Source organism: Podarcis gaigeae (genome assembly GCF_964106915.1).
Source record: "Podarcis gaigeae genome assembly, chromosome: 1".
NCBI lineage: Eukaryota > Metazoa > Chordata > Lepidosauria > Squamata > Lacertidae > Podarcis > Podarcis gaigeae.
Genome location: NC_139678.1, coordinates 110,498,538 through 110,520,504, shown reverse-complemented (window position 1 = coordinate 110,520,504; position 21,967 = coordinate 110,498,538). Strand labels below are relative to the sequence as shown.

Sequence of the window (21,967 nt, the reverse complement as noted above, 5' to 3'; positions counted from 1 at the left end):
ATAGCTCACTGAATTAATATTTTCTACAGGGGTTGGGCTTTTGCAGCAAATATAACAGAGAGCTTTGTGGCATCTTAAAGACCAATAGATTTATAATTCCACGAAAGCTTATGTCATAATAAATTGGTATTTATTGATATACAAGACTCTTGGCTGAATCACAGATGTAGCAGACTGAATTTAACCACTAGATGGCATGTTTAGCAAGTTAACGTCAACTGTCTATTTGGCATTGGGCTTGTGTCAGTGAATCCTCTGACATACATTAACTTGGAATGCCATGCTGTTCTGCAAACTTTTGTGGTGGAAAACTAACATAATCAGTATGGCTGGGTTTAAGCCTCACACTTGGGATGGTTGACAACTGGGGCCAGAGGCAACTAAAGTAAAGGTGCCAAGATAACTTCAGATGAAAGATGGAGAATGAGACTCATGGTAAAAAAACAACACAAGTTAATCAGACAAAAGGCTCTGAAGAATCTTCTCAGTGCTTAATTTGGAGGGAGGAAAATGTATTCATTTACTGATCTTTGTATGTTCCTTGGGTAGTTCACAGAACAAAGAAGCCCCAAAAATGTGAGAAAGTAGCTAGGACCTGAAATGCAGAAACATCAAGTAACAGTGGGTGATATACAAACAAGTTGAAGGGTAGGACTTGACCACAGTTATCTAACAAAGCCCATGGCTTGGGCAGAGATTTGAATCAGTTTCCCATTGTCTTAATCCAGGTGGTTTGCAACTCACGACTTGGGAAATACTGACCTATAGGAACCCTGTTATGGCTACAGAGGAGTTAAGACCAGTTCCAATAAAAAAACCTGTGCATTTGGAAAAAGTTGGCATTATTCCATTTGAAGTTGATGAGAATCTGTTAGTATTATTACTTAATTTATACGTCGCTTAATGCAAAAAACAGACTTCCAAGTGGCTTCTGAAGTATAAAAACCAGGTTTCAAAAATATCACTAAAATGCACACTAAAACAATCCCACATAAACATCCATACTGTCAACTAGACAGAGAAGAAGCAGATTATCAGTTGGAGAGCAGAGCCTTTCCTGACCTGCCTAGTTCTCTTAGCTATCTAAGACAAAAGAGTTTATCATTCATAGCCTTGAAACTGGGATACACCTGCACATGTGTGGATGAGGTTAGCAATGGAGCTAGACAGTCCAGAAGTATGGCCTAGTAGTGGTGGGGGCAGGAGGCAGACCAATATAATTCAGACTCACAAATATGCCACAATGGGAATGGAGAGTGGCTGATGAAAGTTAGAAAACAGCAATAGGAAAGCACGAAGAGTCTTCCAGCTTAAAGTATTTAACATTTCCTACGTAGGTTATCTGTGCACTCCTGGACTGAGCTAGAAGAAATCTTTCTAAACATTTACCGCTGCAGTAACTACACAAGCCATTAACTGCACATTGCTATGGATTCTTCGCTCTCAATGGTCAGTGCACCTGCGTATTACTGATGACATTTCTCTGTTCTCTTCTGCAAAAACACGCAGAAGTGTTAAGCCAACTACAGCAATCTAAAACTAAAGTGCACACACGCACTGGCTTTCGGGTTCACTTCTCTGTTCTTGCAGCAAGTCTGAAAGTATTTGACACAAGTACTTGCAAAATGTATGCCACAAAAGAAAGCTAACAAATGCATCCTTTCATCATTTATCAGTATGAGATAAATTAGTTTAAGCTTAATTATCCAGCTGGACTATGCATCTGAATAGGTATTTGTAAAATTTATATGCCACTAACCTGCTCACAGGGGCTATTATAAGGTAAAGGTAAAGGTACCCCTGCCCATACGGGCCAGTCTTGACAGACTCTGGGGTTGTGCGCCCATCTCACTCAAGAGGCCAGGGGCCAGCGCTGTCCGGAGACACTTCCGGGTCACGTGGCCAGCGTGACATCGCTGCTCTGGCGAGCCAGAGCCGCACACGGAAACGCCGTTTACCTTCCCGCTGGTAAGCGGTCCCTATTTATCTACTTGCACCCGGAGGTGCTTTCAAACTGCTAGGTTGGCAGGCGCTGGGACCGAGCAGCGGGAGCGCACCCCGCCGCAGGGATTCGAACCGCCGACCTTTCGATCGGCCAGTCCTAGGCGCTGAGGCTTTAACCCACAGCGCCATATGCCACTAACCTGCTCACAGGGGCTATTATAGCAGCCTGCAATAAAAATTTCTTTTGGGTTGATATGCCAGTATTTATTCCTAAACAAGCCAAAAGAGAATTTCCCAGAAAGATGGCTTTTAAACAAAGGAGAAAGATGAGGTGACAAAATGGGAACGTCCTTAGCAACTGCACAACATATACAATTTGAAGCATTAATCATTAAAATGGTGGTGCCTTCTGTTTTAGCATTCTCCACAGAAATTTAAAGTAATGACCACCTCTGAATTTCACATATTGGACAGGGTTCTATTAATTCTTATCTGCTGAAAACTAAGGGGTATATTTAGCCATCTTTGCTAGACTTACTTAAATTTAGCCCAGAAAAATGATTAATGGTGCTTCCTTAGTTTCCCCATACTCTTTAAAAATTAGTACAGTCGTACCTTGGAAGTCGAACGGAATCTATTCCGGAAGTCTGTTCGACTTCCAAAACGTTCGTAAACCAAAGCGAGGCTTCTGATTGGCTGCAGGAAGCTCCTTTGGAATTGCACAAGGAAAAAAAGAAAAGAAAACCTGCCTCTACAGGGGGAGGTCATATGTAAACAAGCAGATTTTTGCAATATCTTCCTACCAAACCATTAAAAGAAGGTTTTTAAAAATTCATGCAAATGTTCAAGGATGCACGTGAATAAACTAACACTACCAAAAAGCAGTGGAGGTAACTATTCTACAGATTTCCTGGCTTACTTATTAAATCCATCTTCCTGATACCATTAAACTAGGCCAAAGCCACAGAATTGATAATGATTACATGAAATTAGTGCTCTATTGTTCCATGCTGCTGCTGCAGAGCCAGCTGGTCAGCTGAATGCCCCCCCAAACCACCTTTTGTGGTGCTCTGTTCACATGGACCGGATTAGCAATGCAACTATGATGACTTAATCAAAACAGGGTTGTTTCAACCCGATTTTGTTTGTCCTGTAGGGGCTTTGGGGACCTTCTTCAGGAAGAGCGGAAGAGTTAACTGAGGATCCTGCACAAACACTGACAGATGAAGAGCTTGAGGAGCTGGTGAAATCATGCGCAGAAAGCGACAGTAAATAAGATGGTGATGTTGAGCACGAGGCAGCAAGCTGGGACCTGTAAAAATATTCCGAACTCTTCCGTGCAATTAAGCACATGAACAATATGATTTATGTCAGGGAACTGCCATCAGCTCAGAGGCGAAAGGGCAGTTGTGTTATAGGGAACCTCCAAAAATCTTGCAAAGCAGCTCCTCCTCCGGCAAGGAGGAAAACCCCACCTCCAGTGGAGAGGAGGTGGTGGGACCAGTGGATGCTAGGGAGAGCCTCAACGCCGAGGCTGAGCAAACCGGAGAGGAGGGAAGTACCCTTTTGCCAGCGCCCACTCTGCGCAGTAGGTTTCGGTGCAAGGAGGGGAGGAGAAGGTTGGGGGTCACATGACTGTTATGCTGGGGGGGGTACAAGGACTGCCCACTCCCAGATTCTGCTAGCGATTGAGCCGGACATGAACTTACGACGCTCTTCACTGTAAATAGTTTGCACTAAGAATAAAGCCTGGAAAAGGCAGGTTGGAGTCTTGCCTGTTTGCTCTCGAGCAACCACATCAGCACCTGACAATTTATGACTACGATCTCTCCATAAAACATACCCTGGATGACACTATGGGATTACAGACACCTGAGAGAGAGATGTTTGAAGAGGCAACAGTGGCAGAAGTGATCCTGTGAGGAAGTATTGCTGTAGGTGGTAACAATTAGCCCCCAAAGTGGGAGCATGTGATTGGGCTGGCTGGCTGGCAGCATTGATTGATTAGTAGCTTGTAGAGAGGACTCAGGAAAGTGACCCCCTCCCTTGACAATGCTGGGTTGTTAAAAAAAAATTTAATGGCTTCTTACAGGTTTTCCTTGCATTATGTGTCTGTGTGTAGTTCCCAGGAACTGACCCCATGCGTAAGTTGCAGGCTTATTGTACTTGAACTTTATTTATGGTGCACAACACGAAACACACAGTTTAGTTGTCTACAGACTCAGATCACATTATATCATATTCTGTGGGTTCCACTATGAGATAAGCTGATTCTTTAGTGGTCCTGCCAAACTAATTCAGTATGAGAAGCAGCAGTACATAAGAAAAGCAACCATAGCCCTTGAGAATGACAGGCAGATTTACTCACCATAAAGGATACAATCCAAGCCTTGTAATCATGAAAATGATAGCAAACGAGAGGAAGAGGAAATCACACAACTTTTGACACTTGCAGTAGTTTGCCATTTTGGCTGCCTATAACAAGGAAGGAAAACGGGTTATCTCCTTAATAGAAGTTACGTCTAAAATAATTATTGCACACAGTACCGGACAATTAATATTCAAATGATGCATAGCATATCAGTGTGAACTCTTTAGTGCCCTTACCTCTTCTACTGACGATGCTTCACACAGCGGCCTCATTTGCATATCACACTAAGCCAAACCATGGCTTAGTGTAATCACACAATTGTGCAGGTTCTGGGAGAGGAGATTATGGCTGCCTCTTCTCCCTGGTTGTTTTGTTGAGCCAAGTCATTGCTTGGCTTCATGAGTCACCCAAACACAGGCTTGCAGTTTAGCTCTCTCCAGACCAACTAAAAGTGGTAATCATGGTTTACTACTCATGGTCCCAGTACAGGAGAGTTAAAAGAACCCCCCAAAAGCCAACATTTTAGCCGTCTTTTCTGTGTGTTTTTTTTAAAAATAAAAATCAGAAAAACCTAGGGCAAATAAAAATTCAAACAATACTAAAAGCAGCAATAAAAAAAGACAGACGTTAAGGGCTGTCTTTTTACATTTACATTGGAATAAATTCCATCAAGCAATATGAGATAACCTTCTTACCAAACGTGGCATGAATAGGACTGTGCTGCAGAACACAGCAGAAACAGATTTTTGAGAACTCACATTAAAAGCGATTAGGTATTGCATAGACTTGCCTGTCTCATCTCATGCGCGCAGGGGACAAAGAGCAAGAGCTCTGCAGCTCACCTTAAGTGCCATGCAGGCTCACGTGGGAACAGGCAGTTCTGGAGGTAGCCTGGCCCCAAGTCCTTAAGGGCTCTGAAGGCTAAAACCAGCACTTTACATTGATCCCAGAAACAAACAGGCAACAATGAAGATGAGGAACATGGCTAGACTAATAAGCTCCAATCTTTGGACCCTAGTCTGGCCCTAGTCTGGCTGCCACATTTTGGACTAACTAGGACACGAATAACTGAGGGCAGGTGTGTTTTCAAGAGAGGAGGCAACAGCAGGCAAATCATTCAAAGCTGATGAAAGGAAGTCTTCACTGCTGCCTGTATACCCAAGGCGCAAATAATGTCTCTGCACTGCGCACCTGCCCTTTCAGGGGAAATATAACCCTTGTCTGCAACAGGCTTTATATATACACCCAGGTCTCCCAAAATAAAAGTGATGCTAGTTATATAGACCTTTGCTATGATTCAGCAACTACATAGTATGAAAAAGCATTGCCGTAGTCAGTTAAAATGTGGAGGTTCTATGGACTCCCAAATCCTATATGGTTTTTTTCAAGAACTCACTGAATAGCCATGTTTGACAAGTACAGCCCAACTGAAAGCATTTTTACTCAAAATAATGTTTCACTGTGCTCACGGTGCTTAAGAAAAGCAGCACTTAGCCACCTCTGAGACAAATTTCAACAGCTAGAAGCTTTCATGGGCTTTAGCAGTGTTTCCAAAATTTGGGTCCCCAGCACCAGCTGTTTTTTAGACTACAATTTCCATCATCCCTGACTGCTGTTCTTGCTAGCTAGGGATGATGGGAGTTGTAGTCCAAAAACAGCTGGAGACCTAAGTCGGGGAAACACTGGGCTGTAGCCTACTACTTTAAAACGTTGTTTGTTCTGGAAGAAATGTTTTGAAGACATGAAGATTTATTATGGCTAAATTTCTCTCTCTTACTCTCACCTCCAGCACGCTGTCCACCACATCATGAAGACACATCGTTAGAACTCCCACTCGGATGAAATTGACTGTGTAGGAGAGGGTTATCAAAATGACTGCTACAATGTGATGGGTAAACATGATGGTAAAGTCCTGAGGCGGAGAGATAAACGGAGTTACAACATTTGTTCACAAGTTAATTTGGCTTTTCAAACATTTATTCTTACAGATATATAAAATTAAATAAATGCCAAATATACAAACTCTGCACATATATTTTTTGAGAGAAGATTAGAATGCAGTCAGGAACTTAGCAGGGGCACAGGAAACGGCCTTGTGCTGAGTTAGGCCATTAATCCATCTATCTTACTATTGTCTGCAAAGAATGGCAATCGCTCACTGGGGTTTTAGGCTGAAATTCATACAGCACCTTCTGAGTCCTGATGCTCTACAGTTTAGGTTTTTTGATTGAAATATTTACAGACTGTCTAGCATACTCAAATATCGCAGTAGCGCACAATAGTAAAAAAACAAATTAGAACAGTTTTCCGAACAGAGATTTGACAGTGCCCACAATTTTTTTAGCACCCTACCAAAGGTGCACAAGGTTGGAGCCTGTCTTACTTCAAAGGGGAGTAAAATACAGCCCATTCTAGCGACAGGCCCATTGTGATATTGCAATATTTCCATGCTGCTTTTTTCTATGTAAGCTGATGTTTGTGCAAGTTTGAAGAATTATGACAGAGCCTGAAGTTGTAAAAGGATCAAAGTAGTTTAATACCATACCAACACCCACAAATTCTTTATTTGCTGGTAACTTGAAGTAGCAAGGCAGAACTTAGCAGCAGCAGGAGGGCATCTGTTTCTAGGACTTCATATACATCACAGCATTTTCAAGTATAGTAACATCTAGAAACTGCCAGGGCCTTTGCTAAAACTACATGACTGCATTTCACATGAATCCAACACATTCCTTCCCTCTCAAAAATGCAAATAAACCATTTAATTGAGGTAGCCATTTTCTAAAATCCTTTAAACTGACCTCAAAACAGCATCTCTCTCTCTCAAAATACCATCTGTCATCTGACCAAAACTCAGCAAACACATACATAAATTTGACTGATGTTAAAGTAATGACATTCTGGGGCAGCTATAAGCTTCTTAGGAGACCACACTCCCCACATGACTGTTTCTGTCTTCCATAAATACAATGTAGGAATGTGTAAAACGAACAATATAAAAACAATCACTGCCCCCCCAACTCTTGCGAATACATCAAAACGCAAAGTGTGCCACTGTGAACTGGTGAAAAAAGTTCATCTACCCAGTCACATTATTTTCGCGGAATGCTGAGCTGATAATACATGCTGGACTGCAGATATTGCTCATTAATCTTCAGTCAGGCAGGGATAATCTACTGGAATTTATACCCCACCAATAACTGAAAGAGGCTTTTGAACATCAGCAGTCAGTTCTATTGGAAGGTATTTTCCCGTCAGGAAACTGCTATTAGGGCAAAGAGCAGGGTAAGCACATCTCTGTGGTAGATTTCACTCTCATTCTAGGATCACACCATTGCCGGACATGATCCAACACATCTTTCCCCTCTACAAAGAATATTCCTTCTCGCTACCAAATTGGCCCAGAAGGCCAAGAAGCTGGATCTCCTGCGAAAAGGACTTCTGTTTGCACAATGGATCTTCCTCCCTCTTCTCTCTGCATGCCCTCTATGCTCCCCCAAAGTGGCTCTTGGAGGGTTGGAAGAAACCCCTAAAACAGCACATCATGGGAGAAGCAGGGGGATGGCATGATCAGAACAGTGTGATGTTGAATCCCTCTTTGTATGTTCTGGTACAGAATTCTTCCAAAGCCTTTTGGAGGGGCTGGAGTTTGCTAGCAGATTGTAGTTTGCTAGTAAACTGTAGTTTCTGTAATCACCGTATGTTTGCGCAATGATCTAATTAATTGTCTTAAATGCTTTGACTGCTCAGAGCATTTATGTGACTGAGCAGAAGCCAACCCAAATTATTTGAATTAACTACATTCAGTCGATAATTGAGTTAATAAAATGGATGATGAAAATGCTTATTCTTCTGCTCTCCAGAAGTGAATCCACCATCTCTAAGCACCAGTGACGTTTGTTTATTCAAAAACATTTACAGTTGATGGGACTCGTTAGTTGAATCCCACGCCCCCCCCCCCCCACGGAGTTTGGAGTCTGGTGAATGCTGCTGGTTTTGTTGTTTCAAATGTACACAATGTCACTTAAATGTGTGGTGCCTTTGGAAAGTAGCCCCCACATATATGGGGAGTTGCCTGTATGAACAGTGGCCAATATTGCCACACAGCACTGGAGATGTTAAAAACCATTTCAAGCTGGTTTGGAAATGTCAGCAAATGTTGCTGCCCCAAAATGCAGTTGTTATCCACCGCTGCCATCACTGCATTTAACTTTTACAGGAGTTCACAGCTAGAAACAGGTTGTTGCTAATTCAATGTACAAGCGTTCACCAAAGTGTACTTTCACAGCCTTCTTTAAAAACGGTTGCTCCTTAAAACCCACAGATTGCTCTTACCTTTCTTTTGATGTCAATGAACTGAGAAAACATTAAGGACCAATAGTACGACAGCTGAAGCATGTAGTAGTAATGCATTTCTGGCATCAGCGGCTGAAAGGAGGGGATATAAATAAAGAGATTAAAACAGAGAAGTTTAAAAACCTTCAGATCCTCACTTGAATGGCAACCTCAGGCCACTTACAGAATATTTCCTATCTGGTAAGATTTCTAGCGAGTTCCTCTCCCGCATTAAAAAAGCTTAACGGAGAGAAAAAACACTACTTTACCGACGCTTACCCTTTTCTTCCTCTATGTGGCTCACATTGCTTCCTTGCACTGGCCTGGTCTGCAAACACTAAACCATAGCTGAAATAAACTATTGCATAATCTAAATGAGCTGCATGCCCATTGATCAAACTGCGAGGGCTTCACTCCTCCAAGGCTCATGGTGTTTTTTCCCCCTCCAAACAAACCACAAAAGCCCTGGTTTGAATGACAAAAGGCCAGAATGTAGTTTGTTTCCCACCAGCACGGCAGGAATGAAGGAGGACCATAATAATAGTAATAATAATAATGATACTCTGGGCGGCTTCCAGCACATATAAAACATAATAAAACGCCAAACATTAAAAACTTCCTGGTACAATAATAATAATTTTATTCAAAACAAAAAAAATTCCTTCCAGTAGCACCTTAAAGACCAACTAAGTCAGTTCTTGGTATGAGCTTTCGTGTGCATGCACACTTCTTCAGATACACTTCAGATACACTGAAACAGAAGTTTCCAGATTATTATTGATAATAATAGGAGCACAATTTCAGTAGTATGCTGCTCGTTCACATTCACCCATAATTTATTTTAACTATGATTTAATGTGACACATGAACCAGGCTAGCATTGACGTATTATGAATATGGTGCAGGGCAAGCCTTTTTGATAAAGGGAAGAGCTGTGACTCTGCCTAATTCTGGAAATTAGGGCCTCCTGTATGATTCAAATGCTTTGCACAAACCTTTTTGGCTGGAAACTTTGACTTATGTGGCTGGCTGGCACGTTCAACACTTGTCGTTTTCTATTTATGGCACACTGTGGGGAAATGGGTAGGTGAACCTACCTTTGACCAAAGCAGCTGGCCTAGTCAGACTTTGGGTCCTTTCCGACTCTAATTTCAACAGCCATCACCTTAAAACCTCTATATAAATTATTCTCCGCATAATGTGCTAATTAAAGGGATGTATTTGCCTTAGTGCTGACACTGAAGCAGAGTTTTATTTATTTATGATTTGGATAACCCAGATTTGTCCCCTACCAGCTAACGGGGATTTAAATGCTGTGCTGTACAGCAAATGTATTTCGCATCACCCTTGCAAATGGGTAACGTGACAACGTCTATGCTCATTACAGTACCTTGAAAACTGTCCAACATGTTTTAAAAAAATAAAAGAAAGCCCCTTCTCCCACCCTGCATGTTCAGATGATTTTTTTGTACCCTAAAAGGTTGGGTTCGTTCCAATACCTTTCAGTATGGTTTGCCTTTCAGTCTATAATCTGCTTATACAAGTGGATCCTACAACAAAATGTTGCATTGTGGCATCACCTCTTAATATTAATGCTTCTGTTCAGGGTTCTTTTCAGGCATGTCCTCTTTATGTTGTTGCATTCCACACACAGACACCCCCTCAGTTTGCCAGTTTCCCCCCTCAGTTGAAAAAGTTAAGTGTTTCAGAGCTTTATCCTAAAGCCTTGTTAATTAGTGGTGCTGGTGAAGTTCTTCAGAACCAGGCTCAGCAACAGGGACTGGAAAAATCTGCCTCCAAGGAAGAGGAAATGATGATGATGACAAGTCCTGAATGCCTTTCTAGAGCAGAAGTTGTAGCTTCTCCCACCTGTCTTTGCCCCCCAGCATTCCTCCTTATCTTCCCTCCTCATTGGCAGCATGTAAGAAGTAGCAGCAATGAGTGGAGAAGAAAAAGAAGAGTGTTTTTTCCTTCTCCTCCACTTCTCCTTCCCTTCCATCCATCCGCCATCCAGATTAACAGCATCATGGTTTATTTTATACTCATTTCCATGCAATACCCATTACCTGATATGGGTATCCAGTCCAGCACAGCCGAGTGTTCCACACCCAGGGACTCTTTAAAAAAAGGGGGGGGGGAGAGAAGAGAAGCAAACAAGTTTAAATGTTGGGAGATGTTACAGAAATGCAACTAGAGTTGGTGGTAGCTTCACATTTCCCTCCACAAAGAATTTAGACGAGCGTTTTGAACAGCCTCACAATTACTTCCACTGCATTTACAGAAATGAAGTTATTCATATTATTTTGAAACCGATCATTCATGAAAGCTCTCTACAATTAGTAGCATCCTGAAAACAATAATCTGATTCTAATCAAGCTACGGATAAGATACATATTGTCCCATTTTTGCTTCCTAAATGACAATCACTACATTAGCAAAGAAAAACAAGGGGTGTGCTGCTATTGCTTGAGAATATTTTGACACATACTTAACCAAAATTGCAACGATCATTTTAAAATGATTTGTTTTGAGAATGGAAGCACAAATTAAAATGTCAGTAACTGGGAACTCTTCCACAGAAAGTCAAAAATGGAAGCTCCTGCAGCCAATTGGAAGCCGTAGAAGCCCCGTTGGATGTTCGGGTTCCAAAAGAATGTTCACAAACCAGAACAATCACTTCTAGGGTGCAGCATTCGGGAGCCAAAACATACGAGAGCGTTCAACAACCAAAGTATGACTGTACCTTATTTAGCAGAGCATACAAGGATGAAGGGAGGGACGCGGGTGGCGCTGTGGGTTAAACCACAGAGCCTAGGACTTGCCGATCAGAAGGTCGGCGGTTCGAATCCCCATGATGGGGTGAGCTCCCGTTGCTTGGTCCCAGCTCCTGCCAACCTAACAGTTCGAAAGCATGTCAAAGTGCAAGTAGATAAATAGGTACCACTCCAGCGGGAAGGTAAACAGTGTTTCCGTGCGCTGCTCTGGTTCGCCAGAAGCAGCTTAGTCATGCTGGCCACATGATCCGGAAACTGTACGCCGGCTCCCTCGGCCAATAAAGCGAGATGAACGCCGCAACCCCAGAGTCGTCTGTGACTAGATCTAATGGTCAGGGGTCCCTTAATCTTTACCTTTGCAAGGATGAAGGCAGCCTGTCCAGCCTGTCTACACAAAACACCTCAGTTTAATGCCACTGCAGTAGATCAGGGGTCGCAATTTAATGCCCATGGGCGACAAGCAGCCCATGGGGGTCGTTTTACCGGCCTACAAGCTGTCCACTCAGCAAATCCCCGTGCACTGCACTAAACCGGCACGGAGACTCGCTTCTGCGCCGCTGGAAATCGTGTCTGTGCAAACACCGAAAATCGCAGGTGTGCGCAATCATGCGCACTTGCAATCCGGCCCACATAGGGGGCTCTGCGGCAGTAAACCAGCCCAGGCAAGGTAAGCCTTGCTGACCCCTGACAAGATCTTGGTTGGATAGATTATAGTCATCTACAAAGAAGCCATTTTATTCTCTCAAACTTTCTCTTATGCCAATGTCTGCCAAGAATCCTGGTGCATGTCTATCCCCTCTTGATTACAGATTTGTGTGTTTTTTAAAAGCAACCCTCCTAAACATTCTCCTGCATTTGAAAGTATGGTGAAGAATTTTTCAACGTACCAATAATGGGGAAAGTGTGTACATTACCCAGCTGCCTAGGAACATTTTGCATCCATTGTCTTGTCTCATTATCTTTAGGAAGAGGGGTTAATTAAGCTCAAGCGTCTAGAAGCCCCAGAACATTAATAGCTACATATATAGCTCAAAGTAATGCTTTTATCTAGTGTGTGCCAAATAAAGGTCAGGTTTAATTGTGTGTGTGTGTGTGTGTGTGTGTGTGTGGCAAAACTGCTTAAAATTCCACCCCTCATTTTGCATTCAACACCTTTTGCAGAAAGGCAACAAAGCTCTGGGGTTGCTCCAGCTACGGCATTACTCTCTATTTTTCGGCGCTGTTATTTTTACCAAGGTTATTTGTATGTTTGATAAGGCAGAATACATAAACCATGTGCATAAAAGGGTTGATCCAACCTCTTGGTCTCTTGACATTTTCAAAATGAAAATAATTTTATTCAAGTGGAGCTGCTAAAAATTAGCATGAAAAGCCCACACCACATCCAAATCAATTTCAGCTTTCTTTTCAGCTTCCCTAAGTGGTGTCTGGACACTGGAATGACAGGATAAAAATTATTTATATGAAGAAATAGTGTTAAATGTCTGACACTTCGTTCCAATCTACTGGACCCATTCAGGTGCAGGAGCTGTAAGGCATGCAAAGACTTGCCTTTTGATGTTAGTGGCAGCTCTGCATGGGCATTCCATTCCATTATATTTTTTTCACCACTACTCTTCTAGCAGGTTTATACATTCTAGAAAGAAGAAATTCTAAAACATCAAACACAAGGTGGTTCAAATGTACTACTTTAGACTGCATGCTTGAAAATAGGGGTGTAACCAGTTCTTGACAAATTCCTGAAGTTTTGAAACCCAGCCAGAACACCAGTTTGCTAGAGGATCAGAGGCTTCACATTTCTACCATCCAAATGAAACCCCAAATCAAAATATGTTAGAAAGTTTCCCTTATGCTAATCAGAGGATTATATATGCATTCCACTGGCACATTTAAACAAGTAGTCTTGATTACAAGAACTTCAAGTGGTTTCCTTCCTTCATCCCATTCCAATTGCCAGACACCTGCATCTCGTTGACATATGTCAAATTGCTGTGGGGGCACACAAGGAAGTACACGTGGTCCCCATAATGCAGCAGTCCAAAGCTTACCCAATTTAGGAGCTTGTAATCTGTATATATTTTGGATTAAGGTTTTAAATGCACTCCTTACTTACCGTATTTTTCGCTCTATAAGATGCACTTTTCCCCTCCTAAAAAGTAAGAGGAAATGTGCGTGCGTCTTATGGAGCGAATGCAGGCTGCGCGGCTATCCCAGAGGCCAGAACAGCAAGAGGGATTGCTGTGCAGCCTGCATTCGCTCCATAAACTAGGTGCGTCTTATGGTCTGGTGCGTCTTATAGAGCAAAAAATACTAACTTTTCCCAACACGGTTCTATAGCTGTCTTCCCAGAAATGTGCATCTGACTAATTTTGACAAGGAAATAATTTCCATCCCATTTATTCAGGAGAAACTGTTCCTATGTCCTAGAACAGGCATGGCCAAACTTGGCCCTCCAGATGTTTTGGGACTACAACTCCCATCATCCCTAGCTAACAGGACCAGTGGTGGGAACTGTAGTCCCAAAACAGCTGGAGGGCCAAGTTTGGCCATGCCTGTCCTAGAGCATACAACTGAAGCAGGATTTTGAAAATCCCTATTGACATTTCCCTTCCTTTTGGCAAGGCTCACTCGGCTTCACTCTGCCATGTTCCAGCAGTATCCGGTGTCACTACAGTGTTGCACAGAGGCAAGTGAAAGGAAGGCACACTGAAGCATTCCGCAAAGGCAAAGGATGTGATGTTTTGGAAAGGGTCTCTACCCAAACTCTGCTTCAAGCTGCATTGAGAGTTGTACTTTAGCACTGCTAGGGCTGGATCTCTGGGCCCCCAAATCCCACCAAAGGACCACCCAGAGAGTGGCAGATGAAGGGAGCAGCAGCAAACAGACCCCACATCAGGCACATTTAAGACAGACAGGACAAAAACAGAGGGAAAATGTGTGATAAATCAGGACTGTGCCTCAGAAGGCGGAGAGTTAATGGGTAACAGACATCACGTGACATTCCTATTATGCACACTGCTCAAACCCAATGCTTGCAAAAACATTCTTTTCATATTAGTCTGTCTCTCACTCTGTGCAAAGGATTGAAATATTAATAACTTTGAGGCTCAAGTCCCCCATGTCAGCAGCCTAGACATTCTGCTGCAACCAAAAACTAGGACAATCTATCAACATGAATGTGCAAGAATAGACAGTCTGGTAACACAGCCAAATATAGCAAAATATGAAATCATGCTCTGCTTCGGTAAGCTGAAAAGGAATGTGTTCTACCACACCCGTTTGACTATTATATGCCATTTGTAAGTCCCAATCCTTATGTGGAATACTGGCAGAAATTATCTGATAAGACATTCTGAATAATGAAATTACACACAAATTTACGCAAACTTAATTTATGCTAGAATGAAGGAGCTGGTTATGGGAAGTACACAATTGCTCAACAGCTAGGGAATGAGATGTCAGGGAAGGGGAGATGGACTGCATGAAACAAGAAGCAACAAGTACAAGATGGGAAAGAACTGGTTTGCCAGTGACAACTAACATTGATTGCACCAATGTCTTCTTCACTAACAATGCAATACAGAATTCAGCTGGAATTGTAAGGTTAACTTGAGTCAATATGAATACCATCATTGACAGGCAGGTGTTTTGAGATCACAATGCAGTGTATGATTATATAAAAGCAATCCCAAGTTGACAAGTCACTCAGTGAAAAGTTAACAGTAGCTATCTAGTAAGTCATTTTCCTTGCCAGTTATATGCAAGAGGAACATACAATTCCATTAAAACAAACCTTAAATGAGTGTCTCACCTCCTCTCCCTCTCCCTGATCATTCTCTTTTCACAATCAAGTTGTGCATTTTATTTTGCTACAATCTACTCTATTGATTTTTTTTTACTTTTCTTTTTACTGACTTTATGTTTCCTTTCCCAGGGTATAATTCAGTGCTTCTGACCCATGTGTATCATGTTTTGCTATCTTAAAACAGAATGTGGTTAATTTATTTTGAAAAACCTGTATCTTGGAAGAGATCTAATTAGGATTTTATTATTTTTAATAGATGTATTAAATTAATATCCCACCATTCTTCCCAAGGAAGTCCAGGATGGCAGTTTTACAGTACCTGAAGCCCTAATGTTCAGACAACTGCCAACACCTTTGAAGTTTCCAGGAGGACACAGGAAAAGCAGCTCAGGGTAATGGAATCCACAAGAACTCTCAGGTATCAATGACTTACTGGACAAAATGGGTGAATTTAGAGGTGGTCTCTTTCCTTGCGATCAGGATCTATAATCTTCCAGGTAAAAGCTCCTCTCAGAATGCACTATTTTGTTTGGAACTGGGAAGTGCACATAAATCAGCTCAAAATGTTTAGGATACCAATTTCCAAATAAATAGTGGCAGTACCTATGGCTCCCTCGCTTCTTTTATAACTATTTTAGCTTCCCTCCTCTAAAGTCCTCCACTTTAATAGTTGCTTGTAATTTTCAATCATTCTTATATTACAGCACAAGCACATAACCTACAAGGTTATCTTTCATCAGTTTGTGGGTATTTACCTCCTTACAGATTTTCAATATAAACCCTGAATTAAGTGGTTCACAATTTTTGCAATTAAAATAAACCAAATTATAGATTTTGACCGAAGAGCAAAACCTGTGTGTGTACTTCATCTGCTTAATTGACAACGACAGCCTCAGCATCCATTGACGTCAGTGGGGTATATGGGTCCTAGCTGTGCATAGGATGCAGCCTTAGGTTCCAATGCCTCTAAGTGCTCTGCTGGCAGAAGTCCCACTCAGCACAAAGGCTTTTTCACTATATAGGAATGCCTTTTCCAAAGCTCTGAATGAACAGACATTTGCTAGAATTTTAGGAACACGCAGTGTGGGTCTGCTTCGATCTACTTTTGCAAGGTGATTTCTCTGGGACTGAGGCCAATGGTTGCTGTTTGTTTGTTTTAAACACAATAATATGACATGCAAGTAAAACTTGACTACTTACCAGCAGGCACAGAAATAAGTTGCTCCAAAGCTGGTTTCAACCACCTTTTGGAAATGCATTTGTAATAATTTTTAAAAGACTCCAAGGGTTTTCTGCTGGTTCCCTCACTGCGAGAATCAAAGTTACACTGAACCAGGCAGAAGGCCTTCTGGGTATAGACCCCTCCCTGTGGAATGCCCTCCCTTCACATGTCAAGCAGATAAAGAACTACATTACTTTAGAAGACATCTGAAGGCAGTCCTGTATTGGGAAGTTTTTCATGTTTGGTATTTTAATATGTTTTACAGTGGTGCCTCACAAGACGAAAAGAATCCTTTCTGCAAGTCTCTTCGTCTAGCGGTTTTTTCGTCTTGCGAAGCAAACCCATTGACGGATTAGCGGATTAGTGCTATTAGAGGCTTATCAGTTTAGCGGATAAGCAGATAAGCAGATTAGAAAAAGGGGGGGAAGGGGGAAAAACTACAGGAACTCGCAAGACATTTTCGTCTTGCGAAGCAAGCCCATAGGAAATTCGTTTTGCAAAGCACCTCTTTCGTCTAGCGAGTTTTCCGTCTTGCGAGGCATTCGTCTTGCGGGGCACCACTGTATATAAGCTGCCCAGAGTGGCTGGGGAAACCCAGCCAGACGGACCAGGTATAAATAATCAAATTATTATTATTATTATTATTATTATTATTAGCCACAGAAGAGTTTAAAAGGGGGACAGGTATGGAATAGATATCTTAATCACAACCTCTCTTCTCTAAACACAAGTTTTGTGTTCACCCCTCTTCTACCCCAACCTTGGCATTTAGATAAAATCCTGCCCCCCTTTGTTCACATTTGCCCACAGTTCCATATTCTAGACATTCTGCTGTTATAATTTAAATACTACTAGAAAAGTAAGGTCAGTGTGCTAAAAGAAAAATAACGAAATCAGGGAGAAGCACTTCTCAACATGGACTCAAATTTGAACTTGACTTTTCCAAAGCAAATTTTTTGGATGCTACCAGTAATAAATCAGAAGTACATGCAGTTTCTACACCACCACCACCACCACATTTCTGCACGTGAGAGGCCACATAGCCCCACAAGGGAAGTGAGTATTTATAGTTTTGTAATTATGAAGGGAAACCATTAGAAATCCATGTCATGTACTTCAAAAGAATTCAACAGTTATATGACAGCTCAAGAAAAACAGCCAAAACCTGGGAAAACAACAGTATCTTCCATACACTTTACAACATCCTGGAACACCTATACAGGGCCATAATGTTCCAAACCGGCTCTCTCTCTCTATTGAGTCTGTGTTTAAAGACTAGTAAAAGTTTGGATTCTGAGCCTTTCCAGTAAGGCTGAATAGCCATGTAAGTATTCACCACAGTGTAGATGGTCAGGCTTCACTGCATCCCTTTTCAGAATTTTTGAACTGAAGGAAGGGAGGAAGGGAGGATTCAACAAGACTTCTTGGCAAGTCATTTTCAAGCTTTATTTTTTCCTCCAGAGGAAGCAGAAACAATGACAGCTGTTCAGGTTAGTACAACTTTTGTACATGAGCAACTTCTGCCTTGGGGGGGGGGGGGATATATTCCTTGGCCCCATAGCAGTTTTTAAATACCACATGCCTTTGGACCAGAAATATCTGGGTCTCTGTTTTGTTTTAAATCAAACATTTGCCACATGCCGAATGCCACCCTTGTGCCATCACATTTTTCTTCAGGAGGTTTGTGTGTTGGACAGCTCCCTAATTAGCCGAAACCCTGCTCTGATGTTAACTTTTGCCATCCTTTTCTTCAGAGCAAGATTATAATTGGAAACTGGGGAACTGGCTAAAAACTACACACAAATGGGGTGATTTTGAGTGGAGAACCAGTGGAGAAAAAACTTCACACACTACTTGCCTGCTTACTTTTCCATTCCAACTCCCGCCCCATAAACTTTTCCTTCTCACATGGTTTTGAATATCTGGCAGCGTAAACACACATTTTGAACTTTATACTGGGGAAGTAGCAAACAATACGTATGTGGGGATTTGGCAGGGAAAATCCCATGTTGCTGTCCAGACATGTCTCTACCCAGAGGAGTGGTTATATTATACACCATTTTTTGGCCTAAATGTCCCTGTCCCTGCAAACAATGAACAGCATATTAATACAACAAAAATATATTATGAAATACAATAAATCAATCAAAATATAAAACAGCAAATTATAATACTATAGGGGGACAAGACTGCAAATGAAAGGATTAAATTACCAATCGTGTATAATGACACTTGTAGAAACTACAAACCTGAACAGATGATGAGATACATTTTCTTTCTTTCTTTTTTTTAATGTATACAAACACTTGCTTTTTCTTAAGGGAAAGAGGGGCCACTGGGGTTTAGTCACACATATTTGCATATAGTGCACAGTAGGGGGTACTTGTTAAAAAGAAACGAAGCATGGTTCATTATCTGAGAGAAAAACAATTATCAAAAAGCTCTGTATCAACAAAAAGCTCTCATTTATTAGAAACAGTTCAAAAGAGAACAGTTTAGTTATCTTACCATGCATCCTCTGTTTGTAACGTTATAATGTAAAACTTGTATATTATTTAAAAAATACAGGGGTCTTCATGGTGTGTGTTCCATGTTAATTTATTATTTGGCATTTTTCTAGATGCCGGAAAATTAAGCGCTGGTGCTAAAATGGGAGGGAGGGGTGGTTGCTAGGAGAATGCTACTGATCTATTTACCAGCTATGTTTTGTAAGCAGCAGCTATATAGTGCTTATAAAAATTATCTTCACCGTGGTTCATTTTGACATGTGAGCTGCTTTGGGCACAACTGTGCCGGAAAGGGGCATAAGCATTTTATTTTGAAATTTCTTATCAATGCTTCCTATCCAAAAGAACTGCACAGCAGCAAACAAAACAGGAATCAGACACAATACTATAGGATCTCAAAGCGACGTACAGTCACATCTTCCGCGATTTAGCTTGCACAATTTCAACCACCCGTGGCTGAAGGCAGGCTGGTTGAAATTGCACAAGTTGAACCTCAGCAAGAAGGAGAATTGAAAACCTATTTTCATGCCAGGCCTTGCTTGGGGTTGTCCGGTGTGGAAAGAGCTTTTAAGCGCTCCACTTTGCGGGGGTGTGGGGTGTGGGGACACCAACAGTGTATCAGCTTTGGGATGCTCTCATGAGATCTCTCAGGCCAAACCAAGTTCCCATGAGATCCGGCCAGGAGGTGAAAGGAGGTCTGGCTGCATCACAGTTTCAACAGCAAGCGGCCACACACCCCGGCTATCCCGATTAGGGGGTGTGACACAGCCGGGAGTCCCTATGACACAGGCAGCATCCTTCCACCCACAGCCAGGTCACTAGGAGGTCCTGGATTACCCCCTGGGGAAGGGGAGTGGACCTTTTCAGCTCTCCACCTTCCTTGCTAAGTAAAGCCCACTTGGTGCATGTGCTATGGGAGTACTGCAGATTCTCTCTCTCCTTCCTTCACCCGCCAGGTAAAGAGCTACATCTCTTTTTCCTGGCTTTTGACACCTGAGATGTACATTTTAAGACCTGCTTTATTACTGTAGTTTAAAATTGTTTTAAACTGTTGTTTTAAAATATTGTGTAGCATAGCATTTTAATATTAATGTTGTTTTAGCCCACCCTGGAACCTTAGGGTGAAGGGCAGGTAATAATTACAATATAGTCAAAATGACACCATCCACATATACAAGGCCTGGGGGGAACCCCAGGATTTCCAGAAGAAAACACACACACACACACACACACACACACACACACACATATATATATATATACCCTAAGCTCCCTACCGCTGAGCAGGCTTAGTTGGCATGGAATGCTGCCTGTGAAGGAAAATGGGAAACTCAGGGGATGAAGAACAAAATGGAAAATCCTGAAAAGGGAATGGCTGACTGAACGCTGAACAGGAACACTAAATTCTCAAGCATAGTGTTGCAGAGCCCACTTGTCTGCTGTTTTCTGAGAGGTTTCTGTGTCATGATGCAATCCTTAACTGTGTTTCGGGCTACAGTGGTTTCTTGCTATCTTTCTTCTGACTTTCCATTTCCGCTGCAAATTTATCCTCTAAGTGTACCTGGATCCATTTGGATGTATCTAACATTTCATAGAACTGCTTAAAGAGGCTACTATCCATAGCAATCCCTACTAAAATGGGAGAGTTCTTATTTTCTAAAATTTGTTGGCTGCTAACACATTTCTGCAATTTGCCAACATGCATGCATGACTCTACTGGTTATACTTTGCAACGCTATACAGGAGCACCACAGATTGAACAGAAGTATTCTGCCAGATTCTGTGTAGAATATTAAATAAGAAGAAACACAGCCTCATTTCAAGACAGAATTTGCTCTCCACTTCTAAATATACTTAGATGCTATTAACCTCCAATTTTTCTCTGTGACATCTTGGCAATGACAGCCCAATGTAATGTAATTACTTTATAAGATTATCTTTTGTTTCTCAAAGAAATAAATTACACCAAGGCACTTCAGCAAAGTTAAGGACTTTTAACAATCTCTTCCCTTAAACACCATTTGCTTGTCATATTTGCATAATTGGGTAATACTAGCCTCTTAAAACACAGCTTGTTGATGTCTGCAAAATCATCATCATACAATACAAGAGGGAGTGATGAACACTGGGATCACCACGGATTCCAATCAATGAAAGGAGGGTGTCCGGGACTGAGCTGCTTCCCCCATTTCTATCTAAAGCAGGGCCAAGTATAATTTATCCCTTCCATTGATAGAAGTTTCCAATGTTTTCAGGCCATACTGAGGAAACTTGACAACTGGAAAAAAGAAAGTAAAAATCTGGCGGGATATGGCCTGAGGAATCGTAGCAGGAGACAAGAATGCAGAAGCCCAAAGGAAAGTCAGAGATAAAATACTTTACAACAGACTAGAATAACATTGGGGGGGGGGGAGGATCTTACTAAAAACTTTAGCAAAACTGGTCTCAAATCACAATCTCGATAGTAACCTCCCTCTCCTGATGCTCACAAAGCAAGCAGGTAATGAGATCCTTCTTGCTGAATCAAATGAATATTCACTACTCATTGCAACATCCCTTTGTCATGCAAAAGAAAAAAAGCATCAGAGATTGTGCTAGTCTGCAATTCCTCTCTGCAAAGCTATCTGGTCTGTTGAATGTTTAAAAAGCATGTTTATAGACAACCAAGCCCTAAACTCAAGTTAATCCCCAACACAGAAAAGTGAATTACTAGGCAGAAGCGTTTTGTCCATCACAATAAATGTTGAAGTACTTCTCTGTGTCACAACCAAGCAAGTGGTGGTGTAATTATGTGCAGGGATGGTATAATGTCGGAGAAGACATGCTTGGATTAGACCTCTTTTTCCAAGCAGTGTGTGGCAAACCAAACAGAATGCAACATTGGCAAAAGCAAATGGCAAGCATAAAACCTGAATGTGTGCATGGATTTGGGAGTTACAGATCTTATTTCCAACTCTTCATAATATTGCCAAACATTTATTCAGCTATCATTATCCTCCCTCTGATAAA

General features: G+C 41.8%; 1 protein-coding gene across 2 annotated transcripts in view; it reads right to left on the bottom strand.

Annotated features, from left to right (window-relative positions):
* The window catches only part of CERS6 (ceramide synthase 6), an 82,178-nt gene that overhangs the window by 10,239 nt on the left and 49,972 nt on the right, over positions 1-21,967 (bottom strand). For both annotated transcript variants that reach the window (XM_083712468.1, XM_083712467.1), the window contains exons 5-8: positions 10,717-10,767; positions 8,651-8,743; positions 6,099-6,227; positions 4,313-4,419 (exon numbers count right to left, since the gene is read on the bottom strand). In XM_083712468.1, the coding sequence (XP_083568594.1) occupies positions 4,313-4,419; positions 6,099-6,227; positions 8,651-8,743; positions 10,717-10,767 (380 nt within the window). The remainder of the gene's footprint in view (positions 1-4,312; positions 4,420-6,098; positions 6,228-8,650; positions 8,744-10,716; positions 10,768-21,967) is intronic.